This window comes from Carassius auratus, chromosome 25 (genome assembly GCF_003368295.1).
Source record: "Carassius auratus strain Wakin chromosome 25, ASM336829v1, whole genome shotgun sequence".
NCBI lineage: Eukaryota > Metazoa > Chordata > Actinopteri > Cypriniformes > Cyprinidae > Carassius > Carassius auratus.
Genome location: NC_039267.1, coordinates 21,406,326 through 21,425,622, shown reverse-complemented (window position 1 = coordinate 21,425,622; position 19,297 = coordinate 21,406,326). Strand labels below are relative to the sequence as shown.

Below are 19,297 nucleotides of genomic sequence, written 5' to 3'. Positions count from 1 at the left end.
TCAGTGTTTTCATTTGGTTCTCACTCAAATAGACTGTGCTTCAGTGTGTGTCGTTTGGTCCGTTGAACTTTGGTGCTCCTGAAAGAAATGAATTGTGTGTGTGTTCCCTATTTAGAGAGGTAACCTTCAACATCACAGACCTGAGCTACTTGATATAACATACGTGTGTCTGGTGTGTTCATAAAGGGGTCCTGCGGTGACTTGTAGAGTCTGATTGCTGATATATTTGTGACTCCGGGGCCTGAGGGGCACACAGACGCCCATCTGGAGAGGCTGACCTGTGAATGTCCCTCCGTCAGCCTGCTAAGAGCCTTATGAATCTTTAATATCATTCCCCCGCAGGGTTAATATGAGCTGCAGCTCACAGTAAGAGATTTCTCTGTTGTTGTTTATCGTTTAATGTTCTTTCATTTTCCCTGTCCTCACGGATCTGTTTTTGAGCGCGTGTGTCTGTAGGCTACGGCTTGTTCACCCAGGAGAGGGTTACAGTGTGTTATCAGAGTGATATTTCGTCATTTCTCACCCTTTATGAAAGATTCTTCAGCAGCCTGCTCAAGGCCGCTGGGACAGAGGCTGTAATAGAGGGATGAATCACAGCTGAATTACTCCACTGCCACTTTTTATTGGGACTGTGATTGACTATTATTATGTGCTGGTGTATACTTCAGAGCTCTACGTGTGTGCGCTTTGAGAGAATTAAGCTAAGATTGATTATTATTGGTTGCAGAAGAAATTAAAATTCATTAATGATGTATTTGTGCATTAAAATTGAGTTGTAAATGTAAATCCAAACCAAAGATTCAACCTTAAACTCACAAAGAAATTTCAGCCTTATATTTCACCTCAGAACATTTTGTATAAATAAAATGAACCCTATTTTAGGGTGATTAAGAATAGACTTAAATTTCACTCATTTTCAACAGAATTACATGAGAATAAAACAAAAAATAATAACATTAGCTTTGTTTCCATCAACGTTTTTATGCGCATTTTCAAGTATCGCATCAGAAATGAGTGATAGAAGCACAAATAATAATAATAATAATTTATGCATGCTTTTTATGAATAGATTATTGAATCATTGACTTGACATTGATATCATTGGAACGAAACACCATAGTGTTGTTTTGAACTGTGCAAATGTTCAGATGTATAAATGTAACACTCAATATTAACTTGTTTTGAACTGTTGTATAAAACTTATATCACATTGGCAACCACACTCGTGTACCAATATTTAGGAAAATATCACTCTTGCTTGTGTGATATTATATCATATCTTATACATATAAAAAACTAAAACAATTCAATTCAATCATAGACTACGATACGATAAATTACAATATTGTATCATACATGATAAATATCGCACACCCCTAACTGGACCTGCATCAAAATTGCTCCTGAATTTAGACCTCTGGGGAATGTAGACACCTGAAAGAATAATTCACAGGAAATACAGCCCCTCATCTCAGCGACTCAAACTGCTCTCTGCCTGGAGGGAGCTTCACAGTAGGAACCGCAGGTGACAGAAAGCCAATAAAGGGTGTGATTATAGCACTAGAGCTGTTAAAAGAGTTTGATAGCAGAGACTCTTTCCCCCAAATGAGCTTTCATGAATATCAGGATTAGGTCTGAAACACTCTTTGTAGACACAAATGCTTTGCCAATGCATTGCAAGCAAACAGTCTCACTTAACATGTTCTGACATGCTGAAAATTGAGCCTTAGTTAAAAAAAAAAAAAAAAAAAAAGAACTACTTGCATATGTGATCGTTTCTTCTTGCCTCACTCTGTGGGGGTTTGAACTGGCTGCAGTCACGGAGTCTGGCCAATAGCATGCCTCTTGTAGCCAGGAGAGTGAGATTTACCTGCACAACTGCTTCTTGCTGGGCTCCCCCATCTGGGTCACTCCGTACAACACCACTGTAACTGGTTTCACATGTTCCACTTCGAGCAGAGCTCAAATTGGCAATAACCAGGATGGGAGTTGTGCACACTTATGAGATGCTAATAGGATGAGGTTTACTAAGGGATTGACGTTTACCCACACAGCTATCTCAAACCAGCTGGCCTCTATTACACTCATATCCATCCGGGTCATGGCACCACTTTACTTAATCAGTTCTACAGGCCACAGGCCTCCATTCTGTCAGACTTTGCCAACCTGTTTGTAACATCCAGTTATGTATGCATTAACCCAGATGCAAAACAGGTAGTCGCACTCAGTAACATTGCATTCCTTTGGTGCTAACAAACATCAGTTTTCAAGTGGGTCAGAGTGTTCAAATGCCACGCATCTCACCTCCCGAGGATTGCAATCTGGCCAGAGATGCTTAAAATCAAGCTAGGGAAGCTAAAAGAGTCTACTTTCACATACTTGCATATGTTTATCTATCAGTAAAGTATTTGTCTCGGTCTCTCTAGATGCTGCATAATAAACATGTGATGGTGCGAGTTGGTGGAGGCTGGGAGACGTTCGAGAGCTACCTGCTGAAGCATGACCCATGTCGCATGCTCCAGATCTCTCGTGTGGAAGGAAAGATATCACCCATCTCTGGCAAATCTCCTAACATCAAAGACCTCGCACCTGACAGCTATCTGGTAGTGGCGGCTCACTACAAAAGCAAGAAATAAAGAAGAAATGTACTAAAGAAATGATGACTTTTATCGTAACTTTGAAGCACAGCTCACTGGCTAGGCGTTGTAGATGCCAGAAGGACACATGGACTTCTACTGGCTTCTAGAACTAAAAATGTTAAAGAAAAAAAAAACAAATCATAATACATAAATAACAGTTTAAATCAATTAGTCTGTGCATAACAAATTACTGAACTGGAATCCAGAAACAAGGCTGTTTTTGTATACCAATTTCTTACATTTCTTTTTAGCCTCTTAATGTTTAATTGATTAAATATAAATGGCATAATAACCTTTTACATTTAATAGTGCCTATATGTAATGAAATCGCTGGATGAATTCAAGTATTTACTTCTACCCTGGTGGCTATATTTTTTAGTGCTTCCTATACTAATAGTAATACTAATGACTTTTTTGGGGGGTGTATTCTTTTGCTCTTTTGATGTCATGATATATATATTTTCTGACATGTATTGTATAATACTGTGCTGAACATGCTCTGTTGGAGAACGTAATCTGTTCACGCCGAGTGTTGATCGTAACGCATTACAAGTAAAGCGAGTTACACATCAATTACTTTTTCATGTAACTAGTAAAGTAATGCATTACTTTAAATGTTACTTTTTCAGATAAGTAACGCAAGTTACTTTGATTTCCTATTTATTCACTGACATCTCTCCTGTCTCCTGTTGAGAGAAACTGTGAGTGAGATGCAGAGGCACTTCCGTTATTTTGACTTCTGGTGTGAAAGGGCCTTTAGAGTTGGCAAAGCGTTTGGGTTTTAAAGCAAACCCAGCCCAGATGATAAAAAGTAGTACATTACGTTCCATTAAAAGTAACTTAAGTAATGCACTATTGTATTGCATTAGTTTTAAAAGTAACTTTCCCCAACACTGTTCATGCCACTCTTCAGAACAGAACTTTAGAGGCCAGAGGTCATCGGTTCGGGGCAAAGGAGATATTTCCGTTGGTTGTTCATTCAAACACAAGATTTCTTTGCTGATGCGCTTCAATACAGTTCCTGATCAGAAAGTGTGCCGCTGCCCTCTACTGGTAAACATGAACATTGCAATACTTTTAGATTACTGTTATACAGTGTCTGATGTTGATAACCCACTCTGAATGAAACCTGGGAAGATGTTTCACTTGTTTATTTGTTTCCCTGCCTCAAGCAGTGAATGAGTTGCTGTAGGCAGACATTACAACTCATGAGCAATACATCAAATAAATGCATTAAAGGCAATAAGATGAGTTTCTAAAGATAAAATATATGGACATACTGTATGGATGTTGAGTTTAAATGCTTTAAGTTAAGATTTTCTTAACGGAAGACAGCCAGTAGCCTTCGGAAAACGGTGAGAAATCAATGCATCTCATGAGATAAAGTGATGCACATTCAATTTGGTTCATAAGAACAGCAAGTCGTACAATCAACAGGCAGTGAAAGTGCTTACTGACATAATATGCATTATTATTATTATACTTCAAGTCATGCCCAATCGCAAAATGCACTGGTAACTGATGCATAAATACAAATGGCTATATATGTATTATCCAAAATTCAATATAAAAGATGCTGTTCAGTTGTATAAATTGGTATTCAAATGACATTCAGATCTGAGGATTCTACTAATGTTAAAAATAGAAAGCACATCGGTACAAAAGCTGCGTGTCTGAAATGATGCATGAACACAAACTGAACAGGTTGAAGGGGATAAAACAAAACAAAACAAAACATGAATTGCTAAAGACCCATGAACCCACTAGCTAGCCCATCTTGGCATTTAAAGGGGTGTGGCCTGAATGCACTCTGGCCAATCAGAAGGCCTGGAGGATGAGGAGTTCAAGTGCAAGAGCTTGGCAAAAAATCTAGAGTCTATGCAAAATCTCCTAGCTAGTGTACACTTCAAAATCAGAACCGAAGAATCTCTCAAGTCAGTGTGGATGAAGGGTGACACCCGCAGTGGACACATCAGCGATCTTCCCTTCAGCCTGTGTTAGCCAACCTGCCACTGGAGAGAGAGAGAGAGAGAGAGAGAGAGAGAGGCAAAGCTAAACTTTAGGAGATGCTGTCCATATTAAATAATAGAAATAATACTGGGACAGAAAAGTGTCCTCTGTTTGTGTAAATAATAAGAATGTAAATAATGTGTGTACCTTCAGCCCACCGCCTCCAGAAGCTGCAGAGGTCATGCTCTGTTTCTCTGTCTCTTCTAGTTTCTTCTTTTTCCTCTCCAAGGCTTCTGGGTTTTTGATACCTCTGCAGGTGGTCTACACACAGACAAAATACTGCTACTACACCATACATTTCAGAGACAGATCCAACATTAACTAGTCCAGCAGTAATAATAAAGGCTCAAATCTCCAGAAATATGTTATAAACGGGTTCACGTTGTGGTACTTTTCAGCTTAAATAAAGTGTTTATCTAACAACAGCTCTTTTCTAAGGTGCATGCAAAACTTATTTGTACTTGTAAACGTCTATTTCACTAGATAGAGCTACACTTAACTAAACAGCATGGATATTACTCATGTCTGTGTGTAACGCTGTCAGACCTCTTTCTGTCTCTTCTCTGCAGCCTCCGCTAGCTGTCTTCTCCTCGTCTCCTGTGGAAAAGAAAATATAATAAATGTTTTGCTCAAAAACAGACAGAAGTATAGACCTAAGTCTTGACAAATATATATATATATATATATATATATATATATATATATATATATATATATCTGTGTGTGTGTGTGTGTGTGTGCGTGTGTATTCACACTGTACAAGCACCTTCAGGAGAACCTCAAAGTAAAAAAAAAAAAAAAAATCACAAACAAGGCCACACAAACACAAGGAAAAACACAAATACACGAGGAAAATAAACAAATGAATGAATAAACTATATATATATATATATATATATATATATATATATATATATATATATATATATATATTAACTAAAAAAGTAATAATTAACTGAATAAAATAAAATTTAAAATATTGATCAGCAAGGGAAAGTGAACTCATGTTACCTAAAAATATGTCTTTATTTCTGTCTTGTTATTATAGCAAATAATAGGCTATGTTTTAAATAAAGATTTGGCGACAACTATAGCGGCTTTAAATCAAAGAGAGTATTAATTACACCATTACATTTCAGAATTTTCCCCACAATAATCAAATAAATGTATTAACGTCTTAAGTTTTCATTCATGTCACGGACAGCCACTCCGACGTCATTATTTGACGCAGACTTTACTCCGCTAAACATCTGAAGCAGATGAATGTCCAGGACTCACGGGGTCTGGTGTGACTGCTGCATCATCCTCAGCTCCACCCAGACAGGGCAAACACATCCCCATACTGGCGTTTAATGAAGCACAGGCACAAATACAACTTGTTTTAGCCAAATCAGGGTCAAATTGAGCACCTATGATGCGCCAGGCCGCTGAGATTGTGTCTCTAACAGTCTAACAGCGTTTATATGCTGCTATAAACCCTCTATGAAAGCTGCTTGAACTGAACTAGCAATGTAAACAAAGCAGTTCTGAGCTACTTTAGCCAGCTAGCGCTGCCGCTAAATAACCTTTACCACACTAACAGACGAATGTGACCTTCAGCGAACCTCTTTCTCACGCCTCCAGACATTTGTTTTTGGTTTGCTGTATAAATAAGATGTATTACTTCAGCTGACAGTGTAGCTGTCAGAAGGACACGATTACAGCAGCTCTGTCAGTCGAGGGAAGTGCAGCTCAACAGCGCCCTGCTGCCGCACGGAAGACACATCACTGTACGTATATAACCATAGTAATACCATGTAAGTAGTAACTGCTGGATAATTGTGGATATAGTTTGTGAAAAAGACTTGTAATAATGGCTACAGGCAACCAAACCCAGAGACCTTAGACATGATCTGTAGTTTGTTTCTATATATTTTCTAACAGTTTTCACATAAATAATTATCAGAAATCAAAGGTAAACTGCCCTCTCTAAGACAACTGCAGTCCACTAGAGGGAGCAACAGGACAAGGAATCATTCAACTCCCCTCATTTACTTTCATTTTCAGTCAAATTTACAAACAATTGCATTAATTTCCTTTATGCTGCCAAGCAAAGCTAACATGATTGACTGACTCTGACTGATCTGTCAATATATGTTTTCATCCACCTATATTAATGTGCATTTTGGAATTGTGTATTTAAAAAACTCTGCATGGAGACACCAAGATGTGGATAAATTCTACAAATACGCATACAAATTTGAGTAGGATGATTTTTTTATCCGATAAGTAAAAAGTCACAGTATTGGAGTATCGTAATATCACAGCATTTACCATGGTCCATATAACGGATATTATCTTTTTTTTTTTTTTTTTTTTTTTTTTTGATAACTAACTCCATTATGGAAGAAGTTTGAAACAACCAGGACTCTTCCTATAGAGATGAGCAGCTGATGGAGAAGGGCTTGGGTTAGTGTGGTGACCAAGAACCTGATGTTCACTCTGTCTGAGCTCCATGATCACGCTTGGAGATACAGTAGGAGTTTGTGTTAGGGTCATAATCACTGCACAATAAAAGTAAGTCAAGTGTGCACTCAAAATACAGCACTTACGGCACAGTAAACTATAACACAGGACTAATCCATTATTGATGGGAGATTGTTGTTAGTGGCCTACCGTTACATTATCTGTGCCTGTAATTTTTTTGCAAATGTGGAGTGTGTAAAACTCCACCCCATCTGTGGCTGAGCACAAATAAACATCACTGTTGGCTCATAACTGCTGCCAGCGTTTCTGCTGAATATAACTTTATTTCCAACTAGTTCAAAACGCCACAATGGATGAGCATCAGCGGTAAGGGGCTTGAACACAGTTTGGGACAGAGATGCAGTTTGAGCCAGTGCAGTCAGAGCGCAGGGAGACCGAAAGCTTGGAGCTGGAGACATGGCCAGGACCTTCATCATCACAGGCATCTGGTAATCAGCTGTGTTCATCTGCACACTGAAGCTGAACTATTGTGATTGTGTTATATTTGAACACACCTTTTCATAACCCTTTGATATTATTTGCATAATGTTGTATTGCTGTTTTAGGGTTGATTTGGTTTTTGTATCAGTTAATCAGTTTCTATCAGTTCTCAGCATTTCATTAATTAGCTTTTGATATTCTCTTATTATCAAACTCATAGTTCTGTCTTGAAACGTTTACACATTAGAGCTAAAAAATACCTTTCTTTTTGCAGTCAGTTCATAATTAACACAAAATATGATTTTCTTTTTTTTCTTTTTGTCTTTTTTTCTGATTAGTTTAAGGTGAAATGTGACACAAGACTTTTTATCGTTGCATAATTCATAAATTTCTGCTCCATCATACCAGACAGAAGTGTCACACTGCCTTTTTAAAGGATGAAGTGGAAGTGTGTTCATCTAAAGAGGTTCTGACTCCAGAGCATTTAGGAGAGTTATTTGTTACTAAATAATCAATATGAGAGGAAGTCTGAGACTATCGATCAGGCAAATGAGTCTCACTACTTTGAGTTCACTGCTGTTAAAGCAGTATGAAACTAGTCCTTTAAATCAAAATCAGTTGACACCACTCATTATCATTTAAATCTGGTTATACACTTCATATTATTTGTCTCATTCAACACACTCAGTTTGCAATTGTTCATGTAGAAATGTAGAATTGTAAAGTCCTTTTCCAATTTTTAATAATTGAAATGGCGGGAAATGTCAAGACTTTTATTTGTAGTGCAATATACATTGCAGCTTTACAAACAATCATGATGTTATTGCTTATAATATATTTAATGCACATGGCTGTGCATTATAGTTGCATTTAGCAAATTAAATTTGGATGATAATATGTGATGATATAAGCAATCAAGCAGCGGAGGTTGTGCGATAATGTAGTTTACATTCTGTGGCAATATTAATGTGCTAATAACATGAAAATAACATTGTAACATGCAAAAAGTGTTCAAATAATAAATAAATGAATAAATAAATGGCTAAATAAATGAATGAATAAATAAATAAATATGTGGACGAAATAGAAGTCAAAACACAGAACTATGTTTGACATGCAGTGGAAAATATAGGTGTACATAGTAAATTTGTCCAGATCCTGTTCAGATGTTGTGTGATGGTGAACAGCTGTTTGTTTGCTGTGGTGGGATTGATTGTCATTCAGTCTTCTGGAAGAAAAAATATTATAAATACACCCCAGGGAGTTTTGGAAAGCATGTTAAACTGTATTTGATAGCTTTTCAGCTAGATTTACACAGTGAAGCAATTAGGAAACCAATGACAATTCAAAAACAAAGGAAGAAAATACCGTTGTCTTAAAAACACAGTTTGACTTTGAGCTGCAACCTGCCTTCATTACATGGTTGACTTGACTTGACTGTTATTTCCACAGGTTTGTGTTGTTGAAATGATTCACTGCCAAATGAGAGAAACAAATGAAATCAATAGCACGAACTGTCTGAAATACCCTGCACACATTGATTCATTCAGTCTGAAGTGATGAAGTGATAAGCTCACACTGAACTCTAAGAAGAACATGCTCTCGGTCTGTTGTTTCCTCTTGCTTTATTGATTTAACCTCTGATGAATATTTAATCAGTCAAAGAGACTGTGATGCTCAGCTTTAATTCTTCACAGAGGCACAAATCACCCAGAAGCTTTAAGATAAATGAAGTTTGGTAGGATCTTGTTGCTTTGGAAATCATTTCTTGAAATCTTCATTTAAATAATTGATTGCTGTCCAGCTGTGCGTATCATCCCATGCCATGCTGTGATATAGCAGACTAATATAATAAGACCCTTTGACTGGCAAGCCAAGACTGCTAGTACGGAGTGACAGAAGTGTTCAGTTCCCTGGGGCACATGAACACATTTTAATGTCTCCAGTAGGGGGCAGCATCAGCCCTCAGGAAATGACATGCGGCGCACTGCAGCAAAGTCATTTGACCAGGATTTCAGAACAAGACCAGGGCTAATCAGCAAGAAAACACATCCATTATGGTGACGAATCACACTATGAATGTGCAGCAGGGGTGTTGTTGAGAGGACAAACATGTGCTCCAGCAGGACACTACAGAGATCATAGTGGAGGCAGATGGTACATGCGATCGCAGAAGTGAAAAACACAGACAGGTTGGGGGATGAAAATGAGGACAGAGAAGCTCAATAATACATGGAAACCGTCTCACATATTCTGGCTTTCCAGCAGTCATGTTCTGGGATGCATCTGTGTTTATGTGTTGTTTATCACGCCTCTGACATTAAAGTGTTTGGATGAGTGTGACGCAACCCTATGCACATGCCCATCTCAATTATAACCGCCTCTCATCTGACCACCTAAACATCGGGCACTGAAGAAAATACACATCAAAGAGGACGGAAGAGAGAGATGAGTAATCCTGGATGAGAAGAGACGCTCTTTGTATAATTTATTGTAATTGATTGCAGTTGTCTAGGAAGCAATACAAAGAAAAACTCATCTTTTGAATCTGCCAAGTGCAAAAGGGCTCATTTTGTATTTCACAAAAGCGCTTTCAGATTTAGAGTGTCATGATTAATCGTTTAAAGAGGCTTAGGTGCCTTCAACACATAAAATATGGGGTGCCATTTGTGCCAAAAATTGTGTTGTTGCTTGTGTTATTCTCTTTATTGAGTGTTCAGCTCTGTTTTATGCTTTATAAGTTCCTGCTCTTAATGAACATTGTGCAATGCGTTTTAGATATCATGGAAAACAATAGAACGTTTAGATTTGGTTGAAACTTAAGGTGAAACCTAAGGACTACAGATTAATTTAAGTTTATAGACCGTATGCGTCAGGGAAACACGTTTGCAGCCATCTTGCAGTAGCTCTGTATAATTGTATGATATAGTTGTTGAAGTGTAACTGACCCTTCACAAGGTCCATGCCCTTTGGTTACTCCTTTCACAAGTTTACTACAAATTGTGTTAATCTGGCACACCATGTTCCATTCTGAGTATGATTCATTTGGACTGGTTTATGTTTTGATAGTTCACTGTAATATTCTGTAATAGATCTGTAATTTTTTTTTTACATAATTCAAGGATTTTATAGCACAAGTAATGCACAAATGTGGTATTTTGGAAAGGTTTAGTGTAATTACTTTGAATAATTTAAATGAAAGCTGGAAGTGGTGCTAAATAGAGAACTGTTTGGGGTGCAGAAGAGCCTGTTCTTATTGCTGAGCTGAGCTCTCTAAAAGGAACCGGGTATTCCTATCACTAATTCATGGCATCCTGCTCTGGTAATTAACAGTCACTTGACAAAAAAAGAGTCTGTTAAGCACATAAACTAGGTTTTTATATTTTCTGAAGAGATTGTTACTAATGCTTCCCCATTCAAAGTAACTGCTAAGTTGTTGGTGTTTGCAATGCGATGCTATGCTAAGATGTTTGTTAAGTTGCGTCACATTTTTTCTGGAAGCCACAGATTTGGGTATACCATGTGAGGAAGAATAATTTTTTTCATGCAGATTTTGCAGCTGATTCAAGTTGGTAACTCGAATTCATCATGCTGTCCAACAGAACGTTACTCAGTTCTAAATGACTTCTGTTTGAGTTGTGCTTCATGCAGACAATGGACCCATTTTGCCTGACAATTTTTCACTAATGTGACCGCACTTTTAGTGTATTACTATGCATTTGCTAGCTACATGGCTGTGCTCTTTCCAAACCAGTTCCAAACCTTTCCCTGTAGCCAATTTCATTTGTCAACTTAATCATGCAATCACCTGTCAAGGTGCTTGACTTAGCTAATTAACATTTGTCAGTATACATCAGTGCAGTGTAGATATCATTCATATTCATGCTGCCGCAGTCTGAATGTTTTCATGTATGTGGGTGCGATATAGTGTATGATTGATTGTTTTTTTGCTGGTCTCAGCAGATGTCTCTGTCATTTGTCACTCAAGGTTGAGGTGTCAGCACTAACCTGAATAGATATTGATTACTTACACTTTTTTACCAGCGCTGTCAGACTCTTTATCAGTTTGGAAACCTGCATAGGATATGTGTCATTTCAGTCAGAATGGGATAGGGTGCATTGAATTTCATCTGTCCAGCCATGACATATAAAGACAGCGTCTCAAAGGTTTGGCTTTCACTGTCTGTGGATCATGTGCAGTCACTCCTAAACCCAAACTTAGATCTAAAATAACATGTCAGCTAAGCTAGTGCTGGCTGCAGATAAAGTTTTAATGGTTAATGATTTTAATATCCATGTTGATAATGAAAAAGATTCTTGGGATCAGCATTTATAGACATTCTGAACTCTATTGGTGTTAGACAACACGTTTCAGGACCTACTCATTGTCTAAATCATACTCTAGATTCAATACTGTCACATGGAATTGATGTTGATGGTTTTGAAATTATGCAGCCAAGAAATGACAAATCAGATCATTTAGTTTTGTGCAAACTTTATATAGCTAAAATTAGCACAACACAAAGGAAACAATCCGTAACACAACAGAAAAGAGCAGCAACACAATGGAAACAAGCCGCAACAGAAACAGGCTGCGACATAACAAAAATAACACAACACAATGTAATGAAGCCGCAACACAACGAAAACAAGACGCAACACAATGAAAACAAGATACAACACAATGAAAAGAAGATGCAACACAATGAAAACAAGCTGCAACACAACAAAATTAACACAATACAAAGGAAACAAGCTGCAACACAATGAAAATAAGCAGCAACACAACGAAAACAAGATGCAACACAACGAAAACAAGACACAACACAATGCAAACAAAACACAACACAGCGAAAACAAGATACAACACAAGGAAAACAAGATGCAACACAACGTAAACAAGATGCAACACAACGTAAACAGATGCAACACAACGAAAACAAAACGCAACACAACGTAAACAAGATGCAACACAACGAAAACAAAACGCAACACAACGTAAACAAGATGCAACACAAGGAAAACAAGAGGCAACACAACGTAAACAAGATGCAACACAACGTAAACAAGATGCAACACAACGAAAACAAAACGCAACACAACGTAAACAAGATGCAACACAACGTAAACAAGATGCAACACAACGAAAACAAAACGCAACACAACGTAAACAAGATGCAACACAACGAAAACAAAACGCAACACAACGTAAACAAGATGCAACACAACGAAAACAAAACACAACACAGCGAAAACAAGATACAACACAAGGAAAACAAGACGCAACACAACGAAAACAAGAGGCAACACAACGGAAACAAGACACAACACAACGAAAACAAGAGGCAACACAACGTAAACAAGATGCAACACAACGAAAACAAGACACAACACAACGAAAACACAACACAGCGAAAACAATATACAACACAACAGAAACAAGACACAACACAACGAAAACAAAACACAACACAGCGAAAACCAGATACAACACAAGGAAAACAAAATGCAACACAAAGAAAACAAGAGGCAACACAGCGAAAACCAGATACAACACAAGGAAAACAAGACGCAACACAAAGAAAACAAAACACAACACAACGAAAACAAGACGCAACACAATGAAAACAAGAGGCAACACAACGGAAACAAGACACAACACAGCGAAAACCAGATACAACACAAGGAAAACAAGACGCAACACAAAGAAAACAAGAGGCAACACAGCGAAAACAAGATGCAACACAACAGAAACAAGAGGCAACACAACGAAAACAAGATGCAACACAATGAAAACAAGATGCAACACAATGAAAACAAAACACAACACAATGTAAACAAGATGCAACACAACGAAAACAAGACACAACACAATGCAAACAAAACACAACACAGCGAAAACAAGATACAACACAAGGAAAACAAGATGCAACACAACGTAAACAAGATGCAACACAACGTAAACAGATGCAACACAACGAAAACAAAACGCAACACAACGTAAACAAGATGCAACACAACGAAAACAAAACGCAACACAACGTAAACAAGATGCAACACAAGGAAAACAAGAGGCAACACAACGTAAACAAGATGCAACACAACGTAAACAAGATGCAACACAACGAAAACAAAACGCAACACAACGTAAACAAGATGCAACACAACGTAAACAAGATGCAACACAACGAAAACAAAACGCAACACAACGTAAACAAGATGCAACACAACGAAAACAAAACGCAACACAACGTAAACAAGATGCAACACAACGAAAACAAAACACAACACAGCGAAAACAAGATACAACACAAGGAAAACAAGACGCAACACAACGAAAACAAGAGGCAACACAACGTAAACAAGATGCAACACAACGAAAACAAAACGCAACACAACGTAAACAAGATGCAACACAACGAAAACAAAACGCAACACAACGTAAACAAGATGCAACACAACGAAAACAAAACACAACACAGCGAAAACAAGATACAACACAAGGAAAACAAGACGCAACACAACGAAAACAAGAGGCAACACAACGGAAACAAGACACAACACAACGAAAACAAGAGGCAACACAACGTAAACAAGATGCAACACAACGAAAACAAGACACAACACAACGAAAACACAACACAGCGAAAACAATATACAACACAACAGAAACAAGACACAACACAACGAAAACAAAACACAACACAGCGAAAACCAGATACAACACAAGGAAAACAAAATGCAACACAAAGAAAACAAGAGGCAACACAGCGAAAACCAGATACAACACAAGGAAAACAAGACGCAACACAAAGAAAACAAAACACAACACAACGAAAACAAGACGCAACACAATGAAAACAAGAGGCAACACAACGGAAACAAGACACAACACAGCGAAAACCAGATACAACACAAGGAAAACAAGACGCAACACAAAGAAAACAAGAGGCAACACAGCGAAAACAAGATGCAACACAACAGAAACAAGAGGCAACACAGCGAAAACAAGATGCAACACAACAGAAACAAGAGGCAACACAACGAAAACAAGATGCAACACAATGAAAACAAGATGCAACACAATGAAAACAAAACACAACACAATGTAAACAAGATGCAACACAACGAAAACAAGACACAACACAATGCAAACAAAACACAACACAGCGAAAACAAGATACAACACAAGGAAAACAAGATGCAACACAACGTAAACAAGATGCAACACAACGTAAACAGATGCAACACAACGAAAACAAAACGCAACACAACGTAAACAAGATGCAACACAACGAAAACAAAACGCAACACAACGTAAACAAGATGCAACACAAGGAAAACAAGAGGCAACACAACGTAAACAAGATGCAACACAACGTAAACAAGATGCAACACAACGAAAACAAAACGCAACACAACGTAAACAAGATGCAACACAACGTAAACAAGATGCAACACAACGAAAACAAAACGCAACACAACGTAAACAAGATGCAACACAACGAAAACAAAACGCAACACAACGTAAACAAGATGCAACACAACGAAAACAAAACACAACACAGCGAAAACAAGATACAACACAAGGAAAACAAGACGCAACACAACGAAAACAAGAGGCAACACAACGTAAACAAGATGCAACACAACGAAAACAAAACGCAACACAACGTAAACAAGATGCAACACAACGAAAACAAAACGCAACACAACGTAAACAAGATGCAACACAACGAAAACAAAACACAACACAGCGAAAACAAGATACAACACAAGGAAAACAAGACGCAACACAACGAAAACAAGAGGCAACACAACGGAAACAAGACACAACACAACGAAAACAAGAGGCAACACAACGTAAACAAGATGCAACACAACGAAAACAAGACACAACACAACGAAAACACAACACAGCGAAAACAAGATACAACACAAGGAAAACAAGACGCAACACAACGAAAACAAGAGGCAACACAGCGAAAACAAGATGCAACACAACGAAAACAAGAGGCAACACAATGTAAACAAGATGCAACACAATGAAAACAAGATGCAACACAACGGAAAGAAGCCGCAACACAATAAAAACAAGACGCAACATAACGAAAACATGATGCAACACAATGTAAACAAGATGCAACACAACGAAAACATGACGCAACACAATGAAAACAAGACACAACACAACGGAGATAAGATGCAACACATCGAAAACAAGACGCAACACAATGAAAACATGATGCAACATAATGTAAACAAGAGGCAACACAATGAAAACAAGATGCAACACAACGAAAACAAGACGCAACACAATGAAAACATGATGCAAAATAATGTAAACAAGAGGCAACACAATGAAAACAAGATACAACACAACGGAAACAAGACACAACACAATGGAAACATGATGCAACACAACGGAAACAAGACACAACACAATGGAAACAAGACGCAACACAACGGAAACAAGATGCAACACAATGAAAACAAGATGCAACACAATGAAAACAAGATGCAACACAACGTAAACAAGACGCAACACAATGAAAACAAGATGCAACACAATGAAAACAAGATGCAACACAACGTAAACAAGAGGCAACAAAATGAAAACAAGACACAACACAGCGAAAACATGATGCAACACAATGAAAACAAGATGCAACACAATGGAAACATGATGCAACACAATGAAAACAAGACACAACACAATGGAAACATCACGCAACACAATGGAGATAAGATGCAACACATCGAAAACTAGACGCAACACAATGAAAACATGATGCAACATAATGAAAACAAGATGCAACACAACGAAAACAAGATGCAACACAACAAAAACAAGACGCAACATAACGAAAACAATAGGCAACACAATGGAAACATGATGCAACACAACGGAAACAAGACACAACACAATGGAAACAAGATGCAACACAACGGAAACAAGACGCAACACAATGAAAACAAGATGCAACACAATGAAAACAAGATGCAACACAATGAAAACAAGATGCAACACAATGAAAACAAGACGCAACACAACGTAAACAAGAGGCAACAAAATGAAAACAAGACACAACACAGCGAAAACATGATGCAACACAATGAAAACAAGATGCAACACAATGGAAACATGATGCAACACAATGAAAACATGACACAACACAACAAAAACAAGACAACACAATGGAAACATCATGCAACACAACGGAGATAAGATGCAACACATCGAAAACTAGACGCAACACAATGAAAACATGATGCAACACAATGAAAAGAAGACGCAACACAACAAAAACAAGAGGCAACACAATGAAAACAAGATGCAACACAACGTAAACAAGACGCAACATAACGAAAACAATAGGCAACACAATGAAAACAAGATACAACACAACGGAAACAAGATACAACACAATGGAAACAAGATGCAACACAATGAAAACAAGATGCAACACAGCGAAAACATGATGCAACACAATGAAAACAAGATGCAACACAATGGAAACATGATGCAACACAATGAAAACATGATGCAACACAACGAAAACAAGACACAACACAATGGAAACATCACGCAACACAACGGAGATAAGATGCAACATATCGAAAACAAGACACAACACAATGAAAACATGACGCAACACAATGAAAACATGATGCAACACAATGGAAACATCAAGCAACACAACCAGAAACATGACGCAACACAACGAAAACAAGACACAACTCAAAGAAAACATGACGCAACACAACGAAAACATGACGCAACACAATGAAAACAAGACGCAACACAATGGAAACATCAAGCAACACAACAAAGATAAGATGCAGCACATCGAAAAGAGGCAACAAAACAAAATTAACACAACACAACGGAAACAAACCGCAACAAAACAAAATTAACACAATACAAAGGAAACAAGATGCAACACAACGGAAACAAGACGCAACACAATGAAAACAAGATGCAACACAATGAAAACAAGATGCAACACAACGGAAACAAGACGCAACACAATGAAAACAAGACGCAACACAATGAAAACAAGATGCAACACAATGAAAACAAGATGCAACACAATGAAAACAAGATGCAACACAATGAAAACAAGATGCAACACAACGTAAACAAGAGGCAACAAAATGAAAACAAGACACAACACAGCGAAAACATGATGCAACACAATGAAAACAAGATGCAACACAATGGAAACATGATGCAACACAATGAAAACATGACGCAACACAACGAAAACAAGACAACACAATGGAAACATCATGCAACACAACGGAGATAAGATGCAACACATCGAAAACTAGACGCAACACAATGAAAACATGATGTAACACAATGAAAAAAAGACGCAACACAATGAAAACAAGATGCAACACAACGAAAACAAGACGCAACACAATGAAAACATGATGCAACATAATGAAAACAAGATGCAACACAATGAAAAAAAGACGCAACACAATGGAAACATCAAGCAACACAACAAAGATAAGATGCAGCACATCGAAAAGAGGCAACAAAACAAAATTAACACAACACAACGGAAACAAACCGCAACAAAACAAAATTAACACAATACAAAGGAAACAAGCTGCAACACAACGGAAATAAGCCGCAACACAAAGAAATTAGTGTGGCACAAAGGAAACAAGCCGCAACACAATGAAAACAAGATGCAACACAATGCAAAGAAGCCGCAACACATAGAAATTAGTTCAACACAATGGAATTAGTCCTACTGTATGCATTGTGTTGTCTCAATTTCATTGTTTTGTGCACTAATGGCCTTATTGTATATCACCAATATCATCAGAGGGGAAAAAAAGTCAAGAACTACTTCTGGTGGTTGGTCATCAATGCTTTGACTAAAGCCCTGCACTACAAGCGACACGCAACATTAAAGCAACACAATCACATTTATTTCAATGGAGAGCTGGCAATTTCGAGTGGCAAGGGCAACCTTTGCGACCGGATGGGGCATGTCCAGTGACGTGACTAAGTTCAAAACCCTTCAACATTTTTGTTTGTTTGTACAGATTTAATTTAGATTTAAATCATATCTAGTCTTTTGCCTCCAAATTGTTTGTAATTAGCGGCAATAAACCTGATTCCCTGTCAATGCAACCAATATTGAGAACATCCACTTGAAACCTCATCGCCAACCACTGGCAACATGCAGCGACAAAAGTCGCTTTTTAATATTATATACATTGTAAGGAAAGATGTTCTTAGGAAATTATCAGAATGTCCTTATCATGTTGTTTGTACTTGATGAATGTTCTAGGAAATCTTTCTGTAGCCTTAAAATAACATTACAATCACAACAAGAAAACTGGACATTTGAAAAATCTCAGAATTCTAAAGATATACATTAAAAAAAAGTTATATTTGGGGTTAAAAAGTGGAAATATTGTAAGAAATATTTGTGCAACCTTTAAGTAACGTTCTAATCATGACAAGAAAACTGGACAAAACATTTCAGAACCATTTCAAAACACTGTTCCCACAACATTTCCATAACCTCACCAAGGCTCTGGTGAATTATGGACGCTCCCTTACACTTTCAGAAAGAGTCACTGCTGTAACTGTATTTAGACGTAGCCTAAAATAATTTGCCACACCATATAGAATTGGTGAGAGACAGTAGAGACAACATAGGCTATTGTTTAAA

General features: G+C 37.6%; 2 protein-coding genes across 2 annotated transcripts in view; one reads left to right on the top strand and one right to left on the bottom strand.

Annotated features, from left to right (window-relative positions):
* The window catches only part of LOC113043776 (growth arrest-specific protein 2-like), a 36,480-nt gene extending 32,598 nt beyond the window's left edge, over window positions 1-3,882 (top strand). The window contains exon 8 of the mRNA XM_026203369.1: window positions 2,427-3,882. Coding sequence (XP_026059154.1) covers window positions 2,427-2,636 — 210 coding nt within the window. The 3' untranslated portion in view covers window positions 2,637-3,882. The remainder of the gene's footprint in view (window positions 1-2,426) is intronic.
* LOC113043831 (small VCP/p97-interacting protein-like) lies at window positions 3,776-6,394 on the bottom strand. Its single transcript, XM_026203431.1, has 4 exons — window positions 5,928-6,394; window positions 5,196-5,246; window positions 4,797-4,910; window positions 3,776-4,651 (listed from the first exon to the last, which is right to left on the bottom strand). Exons 1-4 carry the CDS (start codon window positions 5,988-5,990, stop codon window positions 4,637-4,639), a joined length of 243 nt encoding a protein of 80 aa, XP_026059216.1. The 5' UTR covers window positions 5,991-6,394; the 3' UTR covers window positions 3,776-4,636.
* Window positions 6,395-19,297: the final 12,903 nt, after the last annotated feature.